Source organism: Pezoporus occidentalis, unplaced genomic scaffold (genome assembly GCF_034315485.1).
Source record: "Pezoporus occidentalis ecotype Australia unplaced genomic scaffold, CSIRO_AGI_Poc_V1 ctg70, whole genome shotgun sequence".
NCBI lineage: Eukaryota > Metazoa > Chordata > Aves > Psittaciformes > Psittacidae > Pezoporus > Pezoporus occidentalis.
The window spans coordinates 581,829-604,732 of NW_026916053.1; the positions used below are offsets into that span (position 1 = coordinate 581,829).

General features: G+C 40.6%; 1 protein-coding gene across 3 annotated transcripts in view; it reads left to right on the top strand.

Annotated features, from left to right (window-relative positions):
* Positions 1-22,904, top strand: part of PREX1 (phosphatidylinositol-3,4,5-trisphosphate dependent Rac exchange factor 1) — a 150,843-nt gene that overhangs the window by 64,602 nt on the left and 63,337 nt on the right. For all 3 annotated transcript variants that reach the window (XM_062642368.1, XM_062642369.1, XM_062642367.1), the window contains exons 3-6: positions 1,632-1,754; positions 7,463-7,567; positions 10,543-10,644; positions 21,232-21,393. In XM_062642368.1, the coding sequence (XP_062498352.1) occupies positions 1,632-1,754; positions 7,463-7,567; positions 10,543-10,644; positions 21,232-21,393 (492 nt within the window). The remainder of the gene's footprint in view (positions 1-1,631; positions 1,755-7,462; positions 7,568-10,542; positions 10,645-21,231; positions 21,394-22,904) is intronic.

Here is a 22,904-nt window from a genome sequence, read left to right on the forward strand (position 1 = left end):
CCTTCGCTGCCTCATGTGGGAATAACTCCATTGATATGTTAGTGTTGTACTGCATTCACAGCAGGCACTGATGTCATCTTACTGATACAGTAGGTTGAAGGCAGTACAATTTGAGGGTGTGCTCAAGCTGCCAGACATGGACCATCACATGAGGCTTATAAATGGTAACTGTGTGTTACATGTAGAAGCACATGCAGTCAAAGTCTCTCCACTGCCTTGGTCTTCAAGTGACTCTTCTTGTCTGTGAATTCTACTTCAAGCAGAGCTCTACTGACCACCACAGAATTTACTTGATTACACAGGTATTCCTTGGATGAAAGAATATCCCCCAAAGACTGCTCCTGAAGGATAAAATCATTCCTGTCAGATATTTTCCTCTTCCTTCTTAATCCCCCTTTGGCACAGCTTCTTGCAAAGCCATGCAGACAGAGGCTACCATGTCATCACATCAGTTTCAGCCACATGACAGAACCATTGGATGCTCTGCTTGAATTAGCATGGGAAGTTTTCTGGAAGCAGTCAAATGGTCCTAGATCCCTGTCCTTTATTTTGGATCAGAGCCCATCAGTGCAAATTCAGTGTGTTGGAATCTTTTAGATTATTCAGAGCTAGAAAGCAGCCATGAGGCACAAGTATGCATTAACAGTGGTGCATGCTACCATATCCCAGTATTCTTGAAATGAGAGGGGAGCAAAGACAAGGCAGATGCAACAGGCTCTGCTCTGCACACGCAGGCAGTTTGGGGGTGAGTTTGAGAGATACTCTGCTCATCACTGAATAACAGAAGGTGTAGCACTGAACCTGGGTACATGCGGAGAGGAGGGCTTCTTGGGTTCCTGATCTCATTTACACTGCAAAACCAGAGAGAAACTGGTTTTAAATCAGGAATTGAGGTTTTATTCCTGTCTTTAATGATAAGACTTATTTATAGTAGCTTTCACTCTGGCAGTTTATTCCCCTTAGCACATGTATATTCAAATCACTAGGGATCATTTAGCTGTGACAATGCACAGTTACCTCTTGGTACCTGTCTAAACTAGGGGCTGCTATCCCATTACATAGGCCTTTTAGAAACGCTGAGGTCAGCGAAAGGGAACTCCAAAATGCTCCTTGTGTGGCTTGCAAACATCTTACAGTATTCTGCACTCCTGTCAGTGAAATGCTAGATCCCACAGGACAGAAGTTTTGTCTCTTATTTACAGGTACATATTTGTGTGCAATAGCTTCCAAGTCCCTTTCTTCCAGAAAGTGATTTCTAATGCAAGGGAAGGTAAGGCAAATGACTTCCTGCTTCTGTCTCCTGGAAAACGGTTTGGTCATTGTAATTCCATTCACTTGGTTGGTCTCATAGGAAATCTTCTCCAGACTTGAAAGAGGTTGCTCTCATTCATCAGGCTGAGGTATCTGGAAAGATAACCTTCATTTACAGCAGGTACTTCAGTAGCAATAAAGATTTCTGTAGAGGGGCAGGAAATGGGCAAATACAGTGTAATTAATTCTGTAAGAGTCCCTGTCTGTCCTTTAGATCCTATCACCACAAGTCTAGAGCCACAATGCTTTGATGCTACTACTTTAACAGAACACTCTTGGGTGTATTAACAGCTAGCAATGTTTTTCACTTTATATTTCAGATCTTATTTTCTAACATCGAAGACATTCTTGGTGTTCACAAGGAGTTCCTGGCTGCCCTGGAATTTTGTTTACAACCAGAACCTCAGTCTCAGCATGAACTGGGAAATGTTTTCTTAAAATTTGTAAGTACAATGACTTAACGCTATCTGAAAATGCAGTTTCCTGTTGTAAGCTCCCATGCCCCTTAGCTAGCCCTAATCTTTAAGGTTTGTGGCAGTACTATGACAATATGTGTCTTGTATGAAAGTTGTAGGTAGGGTGGGAAAAATCTTGTGAATGAGGTTAGAACAATGGAAACCACATCAAACTTGCTTAAACAACAAGGTATTTTTAGAAACTCTTCCTTTTCCCATTGAATATTTTTTGTCCCTTTATTTCTCACCCAGCTGATCGTATTTTACTGTGAAGAATTTGTCTGCTTTGGTTCCAAATGTGTCAAAACAGCACAATTTCAAGTAAACGAATTATTTTTCTGTGTATTTTAAAACTGAAACCCACAAAGGTCAAAGATCAAAGTTAAAACCAAAGGCCAATACATCATTTACAGTAGCTAGTGTCTGTGCATATATATTTCTTTCAATAAATGAAAGGTAGTGTGAGATGGCTGATCTTGCTGAAACACAGCACAAGTTACAACACAGCCTTTTACTGTGGACTAGATGAGTACCTGCATTCTGTAGCTCAACAGGAAATAAAATTCGTCTTTTGGACTCAATGCTGGCTCAAGAATGCCAGAGGTACAGACTGTGAAGTAGTCATATGGTATGAAACTCTGCCAGTTCTAGGTTGTTTTTTTGACAAATTACTTTTGTATCATCTGACTTTGTGCCCAAGAGCTGAATTATTTGTTCTACTACATCCATAATATGATCATATGTGCTAGCCCAATCCAGTCACACTGGTACTGCTGGGTAAGCTGGGAAAGCACAGACCTATACTAAGGGTCGTGCAATTGGCGCTTATGCTTCTCTTACCATAATTTGTTTCTTATACTGTGAAATTCTTCATGTAGTAGATTTTTATTTTGTTTTTAACGTGGCTCAGTTCTCAATCATTTATGTCTATAGGTAATGTATATAGAGCATACTGTATATGCAGGATCAGCTTTTATATATACACCTAGTCAAAAGCTGGACTCATTTAAATGCAAAGTTACCTCATTTTCATGTATAATACTTTGAAGTTGCACATTTTTTCACTCGGAGCAGCCCTCCTGAGAATGAGAAATCACATACATAATAGCCATTTCTTCAAATTCTTATTAACTGCATTAAGCCACAGGCCAACTTCCTGTCAAAATATGTTCTATTATGCTTTCATAATCAAAATTCATGCCTTCGCAGTTCATCAGGTTTGAGTGGACAGCAATTATACAGCCATTCATTACTCATACAGCTTTACCATCTAATACCACCCCCCTCCCATTTAAGTTTTATTTATGCTGTGACAATTACTAAAATAGTGTGAGAAAGTGTTATATAGAAATCATGCCCCAAAATTGTATCAGATGTGAGGACTGACTGTCGGCTGTTGAAAAACATGATCTTAGGTAGAGCCTTGAATACCCACTAGAATCACTGCCTGCCACAAGATGTGTTGTACTGATACATTAGTATTCGTTAGGGAAGGTATCAAAATTAGACGGCTTTTGAGTGATGCTGTCAAATTGTCTACTGTGTTTGAGTGGCACTGAATAACCAGAAATGTTAATATCCTGTCACTTGACTGAATTCAAGCCTGGTATATGTAGTTATTGGTAGTGTTTTCTTGTATATGAGTGTATTTTGTAACTTTAGTGTTGTTAAATTTAATAATTATGTAAGGTTTTGTTTATCAAACATGCAGCAATACAGGAATTCTGAAACTATAATGCTGGTGAGAATTTGTCTTCTGATAAGAGGCAGTTTGCCCGAGTACATCTTATGTTGCTGTTTGTGGACTGCATTGGAAATAATGTGTACATCAACTATTTCATGATCCCCCAGAGAAGAAGCATCTTATACTGAAGGAAGTAAAACATATGTTTAATTCAGAATGTATAGAAAAAGCTGTTTTCATTCATCATTACCTTAAGGAAATAAAAGAATACCATTAGGAGCATTGTGGTACCTAAACTGAGCAATGAACAGTCCGCAGAAGATTATCAGGAGAGGAGGAAATAATCTGTCCTTGAAGGAGGAAATAACCTGTGCCTAGGTTTTAGAAGACAAGCTTCACTGTGGTTATTTGAGAAGGGAGGTGAGATTTGTGCTCTGTCACAATAAAGGCTTCTATAGTGAAGCACTCCTGTACCATGGCTGAAGAGCTGCATGTTGTTTAGCCAGCTTACCCAGGGAAAACATGGGTAACCTGTTTCTTTGGTCTTTCATTTTGGGTAAGTAACACCTGAAGCAAGCACACAGATTTTGTGAGGGTTCTGAAAGAATAATCACTGCACATTGACTCTGTAAAGTATTTTAACAGATGATGTAATACACTTGCTCTCATATTTAGTTGTGAAAAATCGTTTTACTTCAGACATTGTTTGCCTTAATGCCATTTGATCAGGTGATCATGAGTTCATTGTCTGATGTGGGATGCTAGGATTTCTTTTGGTGTTGTAGTTCAGTATGACTATAACAGACAGTAAAGAACATACTTCATTCAAAATTTCATCTGCAGCCTTAAACAAAATGGCATGGAGAAAAGTCTAACATCAAAGAGAGTATATACACTGAACTTGGAATAATCACACCTCATCAGTACAGGCTCTTTTGTGCAGGTCATTAGAATGTATGACTGTCTGCAGAGCAGAAGGGCAGGGAATAGACAGATGCTTCATTTCTGATATTGCCATATTGCTAGAGCTTTGGTTGAGTAATAGCTAGAAACTTGTTCAAGGGACACATGTTTTCTTCTCATTTTTAGGAGCAGTGTTGTATGAGTGATCAGTTTTACTGTCCAAGTCGTCAGAGATGTTGTTTTGTTGAGAATTACAGCTCTGTTTTGTTTAGGTTTTTAATGTTGACTAAATTGTTTCCAATCTGCTTTGGAACATGAAAATGCTTTGTTAAAAACGTGTCCAAATAAAATTGTTACAATTTTCCCAAAGTATTATTTGCTTTTTTCTAGTGAAAACTATTTTCCAATTTGCACTAATTTGTGGGCAGTTCTAATAGACCTAAAATAACATATTTGGAGAATATTGGTTAAAGATTTATTTTAACCAAACTAAGAATATTATAGACTTATTTCTGTCACCAAAATCAGAAGGACTAACTATGTATCCAGTAGATTTGCTGAGTAAGAAGGTGCATTTTTATGTGGTCACATTTCTGACTATAATTGCACTTTAATATAGAATAACTGCAGGTTCAGAATTCCTGGGCTGACATCTGTAATTATGTAACTGATAATTTCCTCACCAGGGCATGGGAGAGTCCAGGACTGAATGTCACCCAGAGAGGAAATTAAACACTTCAGACACTGAGTAATTTAAAGCATAGTTCTCATATTTGTGGGTCTCATGCATGAAGGACAGCTGGAAAAGACTTGATGAAAGCACTCTGGTGTGTGTATAATTATTGTACTGACTTGAGCTTTAGCAAAGGGATTTTGTTGTGATCTAAATATAACCTCCCAAAACTCCAGGCAGTCAAAGCTGCAGTCAGAAACCTGAGCAATGACATTTTGTGTGCATTGATGTAACGGATGCTGTAATGTTAATGGTTACTATTTTTAGTTTCAAGCATGCTGCTTGTGTGCATCCAGGGAGTTGAGGAGAGATGAGAGGAAGAAATGTAGGAGAAACTTGTATATCTGTCTATTCATTCTGTAATTCTTCAGTTTTTATGGTTGAAAACAATCCCATGCCTTCCAGTTGCCTCTTTTCTATTGTGCTATGGACCCAGCCCTGCCTTTTCCTGCATCTGGTGATCAGAAGCCTTTGTTTCTTTTCAGCTTCCCAGTATTAAGCTCTAGTAGTAATATGAACAGCTGTAGATGAAGGATAAAAGTCTTGAACATCTGCATTCCAGCTCTTTGCACCATACTCTTTGTGGCTATTGTTTTATTTACTTCGTACCATTGTTGTTGTGTTTGGACATTCATCTGTTTATTCTCAATTCTTACTTTGGAAGTACAAGGGGACAATAAAAATCATCAGATTAATGATATACCAAATCCAAAAGCATTTTACAGTCTGTGAGCATGTCCATCTAGCCATTGTGTGTCTGACCAGAATGTCAAATTCTTATAAACTAATATTAAACACAATTTCTCTTCAATGTGACAGTAGTAAAGGGGGAATGCCAGATGAATGTAGCAGTGTTCACTTTGATTTGTGTTATTCAACTCCTTCATTTGACAGTAGTTCTTTGTTTGGACCCCTGTGAGTTGTCTTAAAAGTACATAGATGCTGCAGATACCCTCAGCAAACAGAGGAGGCTCTGACAAGTGATAAGAGTCCAATCAATATTAAGAAAAACTAACTTCCTAGTTCAGGGGAGATGGAAAGAATCAGATAGAATGTTTTTAGGGCAGGATCCTAAAGAGAAAATTACTGATGTGAATGCCACAGCAAACTCTGGAGGGCATTGTCTACATGGCATGGTGTCCTGAGATGCCTCACATGTTACCCCTGGCAGAGGGCCACGCTAATGCATCTTGAATTACTTCTGATATGTGAAGTAGGATGTCTGAGTAGCTCTGCATGGTACCTCTGTGTTGTGGCATAGGAGCTGACCTCAACCACGAAAGAGGCTACTGTTGTGAGAAGCACCCATTAAAAGATGCCTCTTTTTGGTTTCTGTGTCTTGTGCCCCCTTTTTATTCCAGTGAATGTGTTACTGGAATCTTGTAACACAGCTGCTGCTTCAACAGCTTTGAAAGGATCAAATCACTCCTTGCCTGATCCGCTCAGGTATGGAGATGGTTGTTGGTGCTGCTTTTGTGAATCATTTCAATGTTTCCAGATATCTGGTGTTTGCAATGAGTTGAGCATCTCTGATCATTTTAGATAGAAGTTGCACCGTCTTTGATTCTGGAGACCAGTAAAGCAGAACTTGCTGCTGTGAGCTGACCCTCGTTTCTTAACAGGGGATTTCATTCTGCTGCATGTGCTGGTCCTTGTGACATGTTCCAATGCAAGTACCTCAGCCTAGTTGTGAAGCTACCTTTCCCTTCCTTTAATTTCTGTAATAATATTGGTTATTTTGTGTGTGTTTGTTGCAATTCTTTCATTTAGAGAAACTGTTACAAACAGCCAAGTCACTGTTTATTGTTGCACTGAAATAATGAAGTCTGCTGCTTGTTTCAGAACACAAAGCGAACCAGCCAACTCACTGGGGGTTTCTCCTCAACCCTGAAAGCCAGGGGATTTCCAGCTGCTTGCTTTGTGATATAGTTCCCTTCCAGATCATGGCTCTTCCCAGCCACCTCTGTTTTTTCCTCCTGCAGGAGTAGTTAGCATAGCTCAGAAATGTCAGCCCCTTTGCTCCTGGCTTTACTCTGCTCCTACCTAATCCTCTGGAATATCCTGACACACATGCAAGTATCCCTGAGATAACAAAATCCCTTCTTGCAGCAAAGACTATACTATTTCAGTGATACATTAAGAGGAAAAGTCCTGGAAGTCTGTGTGCTCAGAAAGCTGATGTTAATTTAGAGTAAGTCAGGTTGAACACCTCTATACATTATTCACGTTAGAGAGGTATCACACACTTCATGTAAACTGCAACCCTAATGCCACTTTATGTGCACACCTTTTTGTAAAGAATTTGGTATTGGACTGTGACAAAACAATCACTCCAGTTTTGTCTGAGTCAGTAAGTTACTCTGTTTTTCCTTGCAGAAGGACAAATTCTTTGTATACGAGGAGTACTGTAGCAACCACGAGAAAGCACTCAGACTGCTGATGGAGTTGAACAAGATCCCAACAGTGAGAACATTCCTCTTGGTAAGCACCTTCTCTAGCACTCTTGACTTACTGATGTGACTTTGCACTGTACTCATAATAACCATTTGGTATCCCAGGAATGCTGGGCATTTTGCAGACATTACCCATTCTAGGTATGTAGCACTCAGGATGGATGGGTATTGAAATCATTGATGAGTTGAAGCGCAGAACTAAGCACAGCTCTGGTATGAGGGATTTCAGTGGAAATGGAGTTTTATTTATTTATTTTGTAAGAAGCAACAGAAAATTTGAGCAAAGATTGTGAAAGGAGTAATGCAATAAGTCAGCAGCAGGGCTGTGACTAGTTCCCAGTGGATGTAATTCCCTGCTCAGTTCTCTGACCAATTCACCATCTGCAGAACCACCAGGAAAATGTGACCTGCTTTTGCCACCCTTTTCCCCAGGAGTCCAGTTGTGGGCAAGAAATGTAGTCTGGATGAATTGCTTTCACTGCATCATTGCTGCTTGTATTAAAAATGACCTGACTCCCTGTCTAACCTTTGATGTATTAGAATCAATGTTGGGAGGGAATGTGGCATACAGCCTTCAGATGCCTCCTAAAGAGGCTGGGTGGGAGAATAAACAACAGTAGATAGTGCCTTCTGCCCAACATTCCTAAATTTTCTTTCTTTTCTTGGATGTTTCTCCTCCTGTCCTTCACCCCAAATCTGCTTAAGTTTTTGGGGGTTTCTTGCTTTCCTAGATACGAACATACAGCATTTGGAATGCAGTTGGCATGTAGGTGAGGGACTAATTCAGCACACTAGTTTCTTTTTCTTGGAAAATGCTATGAACTAAAAGGAAGGCTGTCTTTCTGCAAAGGACCTGCTTCTCTGTTCTTCTCCCTGCTCTTCTCTCTTTTTTTCCTTTCAGCCGAAGCTCTTCTCTTTCCCAATGTAGTACAGCAAAAGAAAACTACTGCATAAAATGTTTGTCACAAGCAGAGCCAGAGCATTCTTTTAGCCACAAAATACAGGCCTCAGAGGGAGCAGCAGGGACAAGCAGTTATGCTGTTGGGTGGTCAGAATCTCTTTGTCATCTCCGAGTTTTAATGAACCTTGCTAAACCATTAGTTTGAGTCACCAAATGACCTTTGTTTGTGAGTTCCTCTGGGTACTTCTGTTGAGAGAATCTAGTGAGAAAGAGGAGAGACAGAAGTGCATGTAAACACCATCCTTCCCAGCATTCAGCGTTCTCCACTGCCACTGGATTGGCAAAAGCCGCCTGTCTGTTACCGGCAGCAGCTGGCAAACTGATTACAAGGCACATAAAAGATGTCACACTGTCTGCTGTGGCTTACTGCGGTACCTGAATCCAAGAGACTCTTAAAATAGCCATAAATATAGGAGGAGAGGCTACACTGAAATGCCTACTTTGCTGTGGCTGCTGTAATATCATCCAGGCCTCCCTTCTCTTCTCCATTGCCTCTTAAAGCCAATGCTATAATGCCACCATGCAGAGAAAGCTGCATTAAAATACAAAGCTTTGCTTGTGAGGATAGATTTGGCCTGATTGCCCCTTCACAGCTGCTGAAATATAGAATGTGGGAATGTGTCTGAAAAATCAGTAAGTGTTAAAGGGCAGTTTTGAGCCCAGAGCTAGAGAGAGGGCTGAAAGAAGAGATGGGAAGGACTGAATCACTCGAGACTTGGAAAATTGGACAGGGAGCATTGTGAGCTGGTAGCCAACGCCACGCATCTAGAACAGCCTGGGGAAGGGTTATTTTACAGATGATTGTCTGTAAAAATACCAGTTAGGACTAATGAGATTTATGTATGATGTCTGTGAACATTCCTTGAAGAGCAGGATTGTTGAACTGCAGCCAAAAACCTACTAAATTTCAGAGTGTGTCTGAGCCACAGCACGCATTTCACAAGGGAAAATGTTATCGGTGATGCCCCAAAGCAAGCAGATCTTGGCTGAACTGAATTTAAACTTCGGCTGCTGTTGACAGGACAGGTTTGCAACCGGGGTGATATTTGGAGCAAATTGTCCAGATTCACGGTCAAACATCGGAATGTAGACTAGTCTATCTAAAACAGGTTTCAAGTCCATTTGAGTCCACTACCTGTTTCTGGCAGCAGTCAAAACCAGAATCTTCAGGGACACGTATAAAAGCTTACAGGTCAGTATTTGTTTACCACATGGAGAATACCGATTATTGTAACAAAATAAGGCCAGGTTAAGGACTGGAGGTTATTTTTTTCTATGCCATACCCAATTCTTACACTCCCTTTCCATGTCAATCCTGGTAAAAAAAGTTTCCATAGCAAGTTGAGCACCACTTGTTTGAGGTAATGTGAACAAATTTATCTGTGAAATTATTCTTCTGGAATGCAGGGACCCTCCAAAATTGTGTGAACTCACTGTGCAAGTATTGCAGGGGTTGATCAGTTGCTGTGTCTGTTCCTCAACCTAAAATCTATTTGGACTTGGATTTCTTTGGTGTATTGGTCTGATACTTGTCTCCTTCTTGACTGTGTTTCACCAACAGTTGGAGGGCAGCTGGGCAAGCAGCACCATGTGCTATGACTGGTTGACGCTCCATGTGTGCTGGTTACCCAGACAGTGCACCCAATACTGTTTGTCCAGCTGTGATGAGACAATGTTTTGCCAGAGAATTGGTGGATGTGATGCAGATGACTCATTTATTTCAATTCCACATCGATTTCCTTCAGACATAAGGATTGGACTGGCGTTAATGATGTGTTTACTAGGTAGTAAGCTTCATTTTGGCCTTCAAGAGTTTTCTGGACCACCGGTGCAAACTTTGCATCGTGAATAACCACTATTAATTGTTGGGGCAGGTTGGATTCTTTTGTGTTTCAGTGGTGAATGAAGTCCCATTTCCTGTGTCTTAGGTGTGGCAAAGTGTTTTCTGACCATAATATGTGTTATAGGAATACAAAACCATGTCCAAGAGCATCTGGAAGCTTTGTGTCTGAGGTAACATTTGTTTCCTTTTTTGATTACAGGGTTGCATGCTTTTGGGAGGCAGAAAGACGACAGACATTCCACTAGAGGGTTATCTGCTGACTCCAATTCAGAGAATTTGCAAATATCCACTTCTGCTTAAGGTAAACCAAAGAAAGTATTTCTCCAGATGGTTGTTTTATTCTTGGAGTGATTCTGTGTTTTTGTAGACCTGGCTCTTGTCACTACTACCTTCCTGGCTTGCGCTTGGAAAAGTTGGATCCTCCCTGAAGAAAATGGCTTTTTATGGGTACTGTAAAAATGCTGCCTGAAGCTGACAGGCTGCTAAATCTCATAATGGTGCAGCTAGACCAGACATGGCAACTACTGAATAACTAATGCCTTTTGACTTAAGTTCTGTTCAGATGTTTACTAAGGCTTGAGTGCTATTTTAGCCACTTCCTGAAAAGCTTTGTTCAGAAAAAATAGTATCAGTGTTCTGAAGGACTGGATGGCTCTGGGGACTCTAAATGGGATACATCTTTCATCATGAAGTCTTTAGTTTGTGTTCAGGTCAGTAATGATCAAAATCCTGTATCATCTGACAGCTGTTTGGGGGCTTGTTTGAAAAGTGGTTGGTTTTCTCAGAGGAGTTCCCAGTGGATAGGTGTCATTGCAGAAATGAGTGCTGCAATTGGCAGTAATTGGCTGCTTTACTAGTATTCTTACTGTAGGAGCTAAAGAATAAAAGACTTTAAAAAAGCCGACTTCCCTCTCATCCCTCCAGGTCAAGGCTGGGTCACACATCTTATGGGGATGAGGAGAGGGAAAAGGGGAAAGCAGTTTCTGGGAGAGCTTGCATCACCAGTGGCTGTGTAGCTCCTCTGTGACTAGCAACTATCGGTCTTCAGTGATGGCAGTCTCTTTCTCAGTCAGTAACATTATATTTATTAAAAGAAAATTAATGAATCAAAAATATAAGAAGAAATTGTGAATGACATGTCCCCTCCTGAGTTGTGGAAGAAAGTAACAATTTAAAGCTGTTGCAGTTCTGTGTCCCTAGATTCCTCATGATTAAAGGTTTTCATAGGTACAAGCTGGTAAACGCAATACTGATGTGTTGTTCCATTTGCAGTTGTTTGTTTCGTCTGGTAAATACTGAAATCACTTCTTTCTATTCAGGTGGGGCTTTCAGATCCAAATTTTAAAATTCTTTCCTACAGGTGGAATTGTTGTCTATGCAGCTGTGCACAAGCCCATCTTAGAGCAGGGGTTCATGCACCATTCCTTATGGATGTAGCTACTGGGATTTATGCGTATACAGCCAGTTTATCAGTCCAGTCAATCTGTCCACAACTCCACTTACAGTTGGAACAAACAAAAGCACGCACAGTTTAGGCACATGGCAGGAGGAGCTAATGTGTGAGACAGCGACAAACATTTCTTCCACAGTACTAATCATAGTCAAGATAAGGTAAAGGATGCCTAGATCAGGAAAGCATGTAAGTGGATTCAGCATGGGTTTATCTTCAGAGAAGAGCTGTTTCTGTAGGGATAATGAAAAGCTAATGATGCCTCAGTTTAAGTCCATTGTGTTTATTTGGGGTTAGTGTGGAAAGGATTTGGTGGCTGTTCAGTCTGTGGTTTTGTGTGCTGACTGTGAGCAGCATCCATGTGCACAGAAAAGGAGTTCCTGTGGCATCTGATACTGTAAACAGACCAGGGGATGTGGGGACCTTAGAATGTGCATTCCTGCCCAAGTGTTTTGATACTGATTATATTTTCTTGTTTTCACTCTGTAGTGTTTTCTGTGGCTATTATCTAGCTGTATGTTTAGGACTGAAAATCAGAAATTTTGATTCCTTACAGGATTCCCTTTTCTGTTTTCCAAGAAACTTCAACCAGAGGAAGTAGTGGCTGGGTTCTTAATTTTGAATTGTTCTCTACATTTGTGCTCTTACTAAAAGATGAAGAGTTAATCTCTTTCAGGTTTCCTGTCATGGTTTACCCTTTGTATGAAGAGAGTCATTAATGAGTCCAGAGTCTGGAGACCACATTTATTCATTGATTTATTCCATGCTGGAGATATCTTAATCCAGTTAGAGTGGTCAGGATCTGGGGTGCCTTTGCTGTGCTTATCTAAAAGTGACCTTTAACCAGTTTTATCCCAGTATTTTCCAAACTTTTTGGACCAAAAGGTCACTGTTAGTATTCCATTTTTCTTACATTTTGTTCTGTGTCCCTGTTAAGCTTGAAGCAGCTCTGAGGTCAGTGTGGTTTCATTTAACAGATCTGACCACTCGGTATGTGGACCACCAGTCGTCTTTCAAGCATAGTTTGGGGATCTCAACTGTAAGCCATGCACATGGGTGTCTTGGAGAACTCCCTACATTTCTTCTGCACCTCAGTGCCTCTTTTTCTGTTTTCAGTATGACTTTGTTGCTGAATCTCCCATTGCTAATCGGACCTGCTTTATTTCTAAGCTTTTCAGAAAGCATGACTGTGAGTGGTAGATATCTATCAGTTTGGATCATCTGTAGACTTTTATCAACTGACAGAAACTTGACTTGCAAATGAACATCTCTGTTCTGTTGTAAAAGCTCTTAAAAATACTAGAATGGCAAAACCTGCCAATACTATAAATTGTTTGAAATATGAGGGCTTTTACTCAAATGCCATGAGGATGCTGGCTGCAGAAACATGCCTAGAAGAAATACACCTTTGATTACAAGATAGTAGCATCAGCAGTACAATTATGTTTTGGTAGGCTTCAGCTTAAGTTTTCCCATTCCTCTGTACCATTCTAGGGAGGTGTTTTGGCAAGTCTGGGGTTCTGTATAAGGGATTGGAAGAGCTGCAGATGGACCAGTTTCTTGCTTTTCTTCAGGCATTTGCTTTGCAAGGGGGCAGTAAACAAAATACTAAAGCAAAGTAAATACTTCTAAACCATAACACCAATCTTTCCGGGTTCAGTGGCAGCTAAAGTCATTGGGTTCTGAGGATCAAATATTGGCCTGTGGAAATAAATTGGTGGTTTCCACTTTCACATACATGTACAACTGTAAATGGCAAAAGTCCGGGTTGCACAGCCCTCTCTCCTTTGAAAGCTAAAGCCAACACCAGTAAGGCTAAGACTGAGTCAATGTTTCTTGCTTTCAAGCCACATCGGGGTAGAATACAGATAACTTTGTCCTCTGACACCAACTCTGTGCCTTCTGGGGTGGGTACTTGGGTGTTTGGCTCTGGTGCAGTTCACCCAGACCCTCATGTACTTGTCGAACAAATAGCATGAAGGGAGCCAATAGGAGGAGCTGTGACGAGGCATCTGGTGATCTTGCGTTCCATCTTTCTATGGATTTCTTCTTGTATACATGCTGATATAAATCACACGCTGTTCAGTACTTGAGAATTTCCTGGACAGGAAATAAAAGCTTAAAGAAAAAGCTGAGGGGAATTTCATTTTGGTTAGGCAACAAATCTGCCTCAGTCAGTGAGATTCTGCCATTACAAGGGGTTGTGCAGCTCAGAAACTGTCCATGGTGATTAGAAAGTGTAGTTAATGCTGATTCTCAAAGGTAGTGAATTCACAGTGAATAAACTGTGTACCATTCAAGACTTGTTTGACACTTGGTAGCACAAAATTACCAGAGTGGACACAAATGTTTCGATCACGAGAGCAGCCACGCGAAAATCCAGGCTGATTCTGTTATCGCTGACCAGGAAAATGCAGCTCTCCAAGCCAGAAAAAAAGTAGATTTAAAAATAACACAACCCTCAAATTAAGTATTTGCTCTCCCTTTGCTACTGAACTGCAGTTATTGCTCCTGAAATAGCTGGTTTATATTCATGGGGATTGGATCTTATTTTATCTAATTCCCAGGGCAAACAGATACTGCTGTATTCCAACTGATGAGAAAAGTCATAGGCCAGAGGTATCCTACTTTCCTCTTTTACTTTGTTTTTAACAAGAGTTTGTGAACATCCAGATTGTGTAGTAACTTTGATATGACCTTGTTATAGTGTAAGTATTTTAGTATGGCTGCAAGATCGTATGAATGAAGTAAATCAGACTTGTCTGTGTTTGAAAGTCAACCTAAGTAGTAGGGAAAGACGTGTTTAAAATACTGTAACTGTTTTTTATTAATACCAGATGTGAGTATTCTTCTTCAGAATAATAGCGTCTAACATGGAGCTAATTTGGGTTATTTAATTAGGAAAAATATACTGGAGCATCTCCAGGTGCAGATACACTTTAAGCATATATTGCAGTTACTTCCAATATCAAGTGTGGCATCCTGCAGTTGGGCATCTTAAGTTACAGTCACTGACTGTAAACAAGGGGTTTGGTGGTGGTTTTTGCTTTCTTTCTGTCTGTTTTTCAAAACTTGTGTGTGGTTTGAAGAGTGGGACTCAAACCCTAGCCTAGTTTCATAACACCATGCAAACAGAAGTGATATTAGTATTTTTGTCCCTAATACAGTTTTTGTCTGCTTTATGCAAGAGAATTGTTGGTCAATAAGTTTTATCCCTACTCCAAAACCTCTCTAATGTGACCTTCACTTCTCTTTTTCTTGCTGTGAAACTTCAGCAATGATTTGAATTCTATTTGAAGATGTAGGAGTTATGAGTATTTGTTAGTATGAGCTTCATCGTAAGGCTTCCTTAAAAGCGAGAAAGGGACTTGGGCTAGGTTTGAACAAAACAAAACTGGTTGTTGTGATGGGCATTCTGATTTGATGAGAAAGAAAGCAGCAAACAGATGCATAGACTTTGAGAGCATATACTGTGTGAGCAACTTAAAATTCCAGTGCATGTAGCTTGCTGCGTAAGTATGTTCTAGCAGAACCTTTTGGACTAAGGCAGCTCTGTCTCACCAGTGATAGCTCTATGACTCTGTATTAATTAGTGTGAACCACACTACTTAAGAGGGGAAGCAGCTGTTTGTGTAAACCAATCTCTGAACAAAAATAGCCTTTTTCCCTTAATAAAGAGCATTTATGTCAACGAGAAGAAAACCCTAGGGGAGTGGTGATCATGAGTTAATCACACTGCTGGGGTGGGGATTAGGAGCAGTCATTTCTGCCTCCTTCCTCCCGGTGCACCAGGAATGTGCAGCACATGATAGCTGCACCCCAACGGCTCCCAGCACATGTCACCGAGGTGGTTTCTTGTTTGATGTCTGTTCTTTTAGGGAATTGCTCAAACTCCAGCCAGAAATGCACATTCCACTTCTGGTCCTTTAAAAATACCTCATAACGTACACAACCTCATGAACGACTTCAGGCAGCAATTGTGTATTGCTTCATGTGGTGGAAAAGTCATTGACCCTAGGGAGGGAAGAAAAATCTGGATGCAAAAAGCTGAGTGTCCAGGTACAGAATCCTTTTGAGAAGGAAAGCCCAACACTGGGACATACCCAAGTCTTAACAAAAGCAGTGCTGGGACATTGAAAGGGAAAGACAAGAAGGTAGGTTAGAGAAAGTTTAATTCACTGTCTCCCTCTTCCTCTCAGCTGTTCAAGGAACAGAACCTGCCAGTAGGCCACAATTGGACAGATTTAGTCTTTGGGGTGTGAATTTTTGTTGTGGGGTTTTTTGTTGGTTCCCTCTTCTTCCCCCCACCCAAGGATAAGTGGTGCTGCTCTTAGATTCATGACATTGCCTGGTTGAAACCCAACTCTGTGTAGCACAGCATTAAATACGGTATATACCCTACAGAGTTGTCAGGAACACTGCCAATTTGTAAATCATACTTCTGTCTTCCACACATTCTATATATAATCACAGATAACTGGTAATATTTATAAAACTGGAAACATGTTTTAGTTGCATTTTAATTTAGCATGTGTCATAGATTTGATGGCACATTGAATGTAATCTGTTCTACTGATTTATTGTTGCTTGTCTAGTCTTTACCCTGCAGAAACATTGACACAAATTACAAATTTTAATTATATACAGATTAAAAAACCCTATTATGATTGGCAGGTACACAGATAGAGCCTCGTGTAACATTTACTTTCTGGTTAGGTTAAGTGGAAAATAAATTTTAATACAAGCAAAGATTCAAAACTCTAAAATAGGATAATAAACCTCCTGGAAACAGTTATATTCACAGAAAGATGATGTTTGGATTCTGGGTTTTAGGTTTTTTAGAGCACATTTTGGAGTTGAACTGTTTATTAACGCAACTTTTTGAACTGATAATCAAAGAAATACATTGTCTTTGTTATCTCTGTAATCTTGACATATTCAGTAGGTAACCAACGGATGTACCTCTGAAACTATCCTTTATGTGTGCCCTGGTTTGTGGTGCAGAGTGGGGCAGCCTGGCAAGCCATGGTTTGCACCAGTCAATGCACAATGTTAATGTTCATTGCAAAAAATCCATGTTAAGCTGTGTCTGAGTGTCCTCAGGAGTATAAGGATAGGAGGAAGGAATTTGAAATATAGTGACTTGGAAATTTCAGCTGCAAAGCATGTGTTGAGTTGTCAGGTTTAAGTACACAACCAGCCATTTTTATGTGGCAGGGGAGGGCATGGGGAAGGATGACAGAGGTGTTTTGTTTTAAAAGAGCCCATTTAAGCAGAAGAGCAACCTTTTTTCTAGGAAATATTAAAGTTGTTTTTACATTTAACCCCCCCCCCCCCCCCGTTTCCTCTGCCCGCCTGCATTGCTCGCTTCTCATCCCTCCTGCCACCTCTTTGCATCTTTCTGTGTCATGTTCTTTTTTGCTGAGTTCTCTCCTCAAAGTTTTTTTTGTTTGGTGGCTGTTTTTTGGGGGGAGAAGCACAAATAACAAATCGACAAATGAGCAGCTGACGTGTTTGTTGTCTTCTGTGATTTAGTTCTTATATTTAGATTCCATCACATTTAGAGCTTTTAACCTTCAGCTATTTAAAGCTATACCTGAGATTGAAATTCTTAAGGTGGAAATCCTTTTACTTCATTGCATAAGCAAAACCTGACATTTCTTAGTAGGTTAGATGTAGATGTCCTGTCCTTCCTTTCTGTATGCTGTTCAGGAGGACAGTACAGCTTGGAGTGCTCTGTAACTCCTGTTCTAAAATGAGTTGTGTTCTGTGTGTAGGTGTTACGAGTGGCATAACCTCCGATCTTTGCAGCTATAAAAGAGGAGTGAAATGAAAGGAAAATTCTGTGCCCAGAGGGCACAGTTCCCATTTCTTTCTTTTAAGTTCTTTAAAGAATCGAATTTTTTTTTTTTTTTTCCTCCCGTCTTATGATATGGAATCCCTTTCCAACTCCCCCACCTTCTGTAAAAGAGAAAAGTCAGAAGATAATGGCAAAGAAGTTAGAGGCAGTGAAAAATACCAGATTTTCTGTTCACCACTGGAGGATTATTATGAATTAGTTTAAGAAACTATTTGCAAGGAATAGTTTTCTGCAAGTGATACCAATCTCATTTCCTGGACCTATTAGTGTGTGAATTGCAATACAAGAGGTAGTAATTCCAGACAACATACATGAGCTTTGCGGAGGACGCGACACTCATACCCAGGGTTTGCCATCTGGTCCATTTCTCAGCTGCTTTTCAAAATGTTGTCAAATGCTCTCAGAGTTTACACATCATAAATCTGTCACTAAAATAAATAAGTGCCCATGGCTCCCTGACTGTGTTTCAGAAGTGCTAGGCTCTGCTCTTTTGGGGAATGGCAGTGTCAGAGCAGCGTGGCTCTTCCTCAGAGGGCTTAAGACTAGGCGGTGGTGAGACAAGTTCTGTGCCACTTATGCAGCTGACTGCCCCAACCAGCACCCTTCCTGCCTTTTCCAGCCATCTCTCCAGGTCCTTGGGCAGAACTGCAGGCACCAGGAGTGATGAAGATGCTGTGCTTATTGAAGCAGAATCCTGCTGTGAATGAAGAGTTCTTTCTCTGTGTCTTGGTGATATTTCAGAAAGGGATGTTTAGACAGGGCTAGTGTGTATGCATATCTGTTTCCAGAGCAGTCTGGGAGACACTTGAGCTGCAGAACTTCATTGATACTTAATGAGAGTCATGTAGCAAAAATGCGGCACTCTGTTTTGGAAGCATGGAGCAGAGGCTAGTGTCACTAAAGTGCAACATCTCTCTGCTACCTTTTCTTCTTGAACACTTTCCTTGGCCTTATCTTCAGGAAAAGTAAAAAAAATTCCATAGGGAATTTCACTTGTGATATCAACTGACATTTGTAGCAGCCAGCCCCTTTTTCCTGTGCATGTGTTACTCTCTAAATCAACCAAGATCATCAACTCCTCTCTCTTACTGGGATTCCTGGCTGTCAGCACATTACCCATCTCCTTTGTCATCCATCTGACAAGAGCCATTGTCAACTTCCATTTATAATTTTCTAAAAAGAGAAATTGTAGCTATGAGTAAATTCTCAAAATACCGAATCTGTGCCAAGAACTGAGCAGTTGTATTTCATAGGACAATTTCGACATTCCCGTCCATTCATTTGGGCCTTTCTGTCTCCAGGGTCTGTCTGTGTGGGAATGAGAGTACCTCCCATTGCTGTATTTCAGTTCTCAGAAGACCTGTCTCTTGCATTACTTAAAGGAGCCTCGGTCACGAAGTGGTTTAATCTCAAGATGCAGATGTCAGTTTAAAAGCTTCTGCAAAATGGAGTTGTTAATAAATAAATAATTAAAATACATTCAGAGTTTCTGTAACAGTGGGTCTCAAGATAGTTTACTAGTGCTAGTGAATAAAGTCTTGCCAGTGCGAGGTAGCAGAGGAAGCACTGAGTCTGTGTAAAGGCTGAAATAAATCTGTACTACTTCTAACTCTAGCTTCCCCCTTTCAAATGTGCCTTCCAATTTTGCTGTTAGCTGAGCATCCCACAGTATATTTATTCTACAGTTACTCCTACTAGTAGAAAAATGCAGCTAAATATGCACAAACCTGTCGCATGCTGAAGAGCTGTCTGTCTAAAGAACTCTGTAAAGCAGATCTGTGAATCAACACTAGGACAGAGAAAGGTCCTTGATTTAGTAGCTCAGAGTGTCTGGATTAGCAGCTATTATAGTCACTGTAAGTTAATGCAAGCTTCAGCAGGACTTGAACTTCAGACCACATCTCTCCACTCTCTGACAGGCCACGTAACTTGAACCTAAAACCCACCAGTTAGTTTGATCTAGAGGCTGCGTGTGGACATGAGTCAGTTGAGGAGCAGTGCATGTATTACAGGTTGTGTGACCAGCTCAGGCAAGGTGAGCCCCAGCACTACTCGGGATCATACCTGAAAATGGAGTATGCCAGTGCCCAGCAAGACACCATGGCACGAAGATCTTTAATGTCAATATTTTGTGTGGTGAAGGGACACTTGCTGAGGTTAATGTGCTGATGTGGAGAAGCAAAACACAAATCAGACCACAGAGTAAGCCCAGTTGGAGCCCATGACAGGCATTTGGGGATTGTAATCACTTAATCTTGGATGAACAACAACTGTAACAGGCTGTCTTTGCCCTTAGCTGTGGGAACTACGGATTGAAGCAATTTAGCTGTGTTCAGACCACAGTGCTGTGCAGGCTCTCTGGTGGTACTCAGACTCATTATGGTGTCTCATGCAAAATGATGCAGTTCAGCAGCAGTTTGCCATTTAAATGTAGGTCTTTAAATAACATGTTGAAGCAAAATAGAGCATAGTGAGAAAGTTAAATATTCCAGGCAATCTAAAAATGTGGGTCTTAAACACCATATTAGGTATCAAGATGAAATTACCAGCCTTAGTAAAGGTTTCTTTAATGTATTTTTATTCAATTGTGGCTGACTATAAAACACTATTGGTCTGAAAGATGATTAATTGTGAGTTGACAGTGGTTACCCCTATTGCTAAACTGGTTAATATTGTTAGGTGCCAAGTTTTCCCACTGCTGTTTTTCTGTGGCCAGTGTTTAACTGGGCTGTTGTTCATTGAATCAGGTGAAGCAGAGTCTCTTAGGAACTCTTCCAGAGCAGAGATGTTATTCATCTCGATGTTAATCTCTCCAGTCAAAACACGTACCCCAATCTCCCAAACATAATCTGGGGATTCCCGAGTCCCTGTTAAATTCCTGCTGTTTTCTTGGCCTCTTTCTCCACAGTTCAAACACTGAACTGAATGTCAGAAAGCCTTGGTTCTGCCAGTCACATGCCATTGGGAAAGTTACTTACTCTCTGTAAATTAATTTCCTCTTTCATGAAATTATTGTTGTACATAAAAATACAGACAGCTGTGGCTAGTGAATTTCCCTGCAATTTCTGGATAGAGTCATCATGCACAGAGCTGTAGGTGCTTCTCCACATGTGGTGGTTGACCTTGACTGGCTGCTGTCTGCCCACCCAGCCACGTTCTTACTGTCACTGTTCAACATGGAGAGAGGGGGAGAAAAAAATCAGATGAAAACTGCTTGTGGATTGAGATGAAGACAAGATCACCTGCTAATTACCGTCACAGCCAAAACACACTCAACACAATTTATTGCCAATGATAAGACGTTTGGATAAAGAACCCTACCTTCTTTCCAGTCCCTACTCTTTTCCTCAGTCTCAACTTCACACCTGCATTCCCAACCCCTCTACTTCCACCCCCCCACCCCCCCCACCTGCACAGGTGAAGAACAGAGAACAGCATCTACAATAACATGCTCACGACTCCTTTTTAGTTTGCAGTGGTTCTGGCATTTTCCTATGGTATTGCAGGCTTGTGCCTTTCTGTGACCTGCTTCTAAGTTTAAAGAGCATGTTTTCTTTTCTTTCTACTTTTTTTTAAAGGAATTAGCTAAGAGAACTCCCTCCAAGCATCCTGATCATCCAGCTGTCCAGAATGCATTGCAGGCCATGAAGACAGTCTGCACAAATATCAACGAGACCAAGAGACAGATGGAGAAACTGGAAGCCCTTGAACAGTTGCAGTCCCACATTGAAGGATGGGAGGTATGATGTAGGACTGCAAAGCTCCCCAGAGGCAGTTTGCTACACAGTTTTAATGGGCTCAAGTTTAGTGACTCATACTGTGTACAGGGATTTTTGTTTTCTACGTGATGTGCAAATGCTCTTGGGGGTGTGGGTGGCATCACACTGATGAGTTTGTAATATATGTTTATTTTGAGTGTGCAGGCTGCTGCTAAATTGTAGCAGAACAAATGGATTATGAAAGAAAGGAAGTTGTTAGAGGTAAAATGAACTGAAATTTCAGATCTCATCTGAAAATCAAATAAGACTAGAAGATGAAGTCAAGACCTGTCTAAGTAACAGAAGTTTCTCTTTTCATTCCTACAAGACTTTATGTTTTCAGGAGCTTTGAAAGGTATCTCACTTACTTTCATACGGATTTCCTGTATAAAAGATAAAGGTTAGATTAGCAAGTATTAGATTAGAAAGCGACTGGTATATTTGTGTTTGGTCCAGTTAACTTACTCATGGATGTGTTTCTGTTGATGTGTTTATCAGTAGGTGGATCTGTGTAGGTAGAAGCATTTACTATGGAAGGGAGAAAAATAATGAGTGAGAAAACTTGAATGAAGCTGGGGGGAAGCAGAAATCTGGAAAAAGATACTGAGAAGTCAGGATGGTGTGGAAAGTGTTGGCAGCTTATCTTGTGAGACTGTAGTTGAGGCCCTTGAATCAGTGGAGTTGGAAACCTCTGGGACGTGCACCATAGGGAGTCAGGGTGTTAAATGGTCTCCTGGAGAGATTGATGTAGGTTAGTGAGACTGATACTTAGAATGCTGAGGCTGATCACTGCCAGCTGAGGATTTCTTAGCTGAGGACATTTTGTTAGAGGTCATGTAAACTTCCTCATGTTCGGATGCTTGGGTGCTCTCCATGACTCTCTTTTGGGTTGTTTTTTATGTTTCGTGTATGTTTTAAACCTTGCTCATTTTTTCCCTGAAGGATGTTCTTGGCATTCAGCTAAAGACATGAGAACAACCCAGATATCCAGCTGTGTAATTTTTGGATAGCAAGCTCAGCAAACAAAGTTATGTAATGTTCTATATATCAAGACTTCTAGAAGTAATTAAAACATCTCAGGTTCAATGCGCTCATGGGTCATCTGGGCAAGAGGCATGGTTTCAGCACTGGAGCCTGAAGTGTGGCTGTTAAAGTGTCCATGATGCCTAACTATTCTATGATTCTATGAAATGAAGTGATATCCAAACTTACTGATATTTTGGGGTTTGTTTTTTTTGTTGGTTTTTTTTTTAGGGTTTAACTTACCTGCAGCAGCATTCTGGGGCTGAAAACCCTTTCAGATTTGTCTATATACAGTTTTGTAACAAAGTCACTTAGGTCACTCAGCTCAAAATTTAAAAAATGAAGAAGTGTTTTCCCTCACAGTAAGCTGTGGAACATTTCTAAATTACTCTAATGACATATTACAAGGAGGAAAAGGAGCTGTATGCATCATGCATCACAGAGACAGACTAATACTCAACACAATGGCA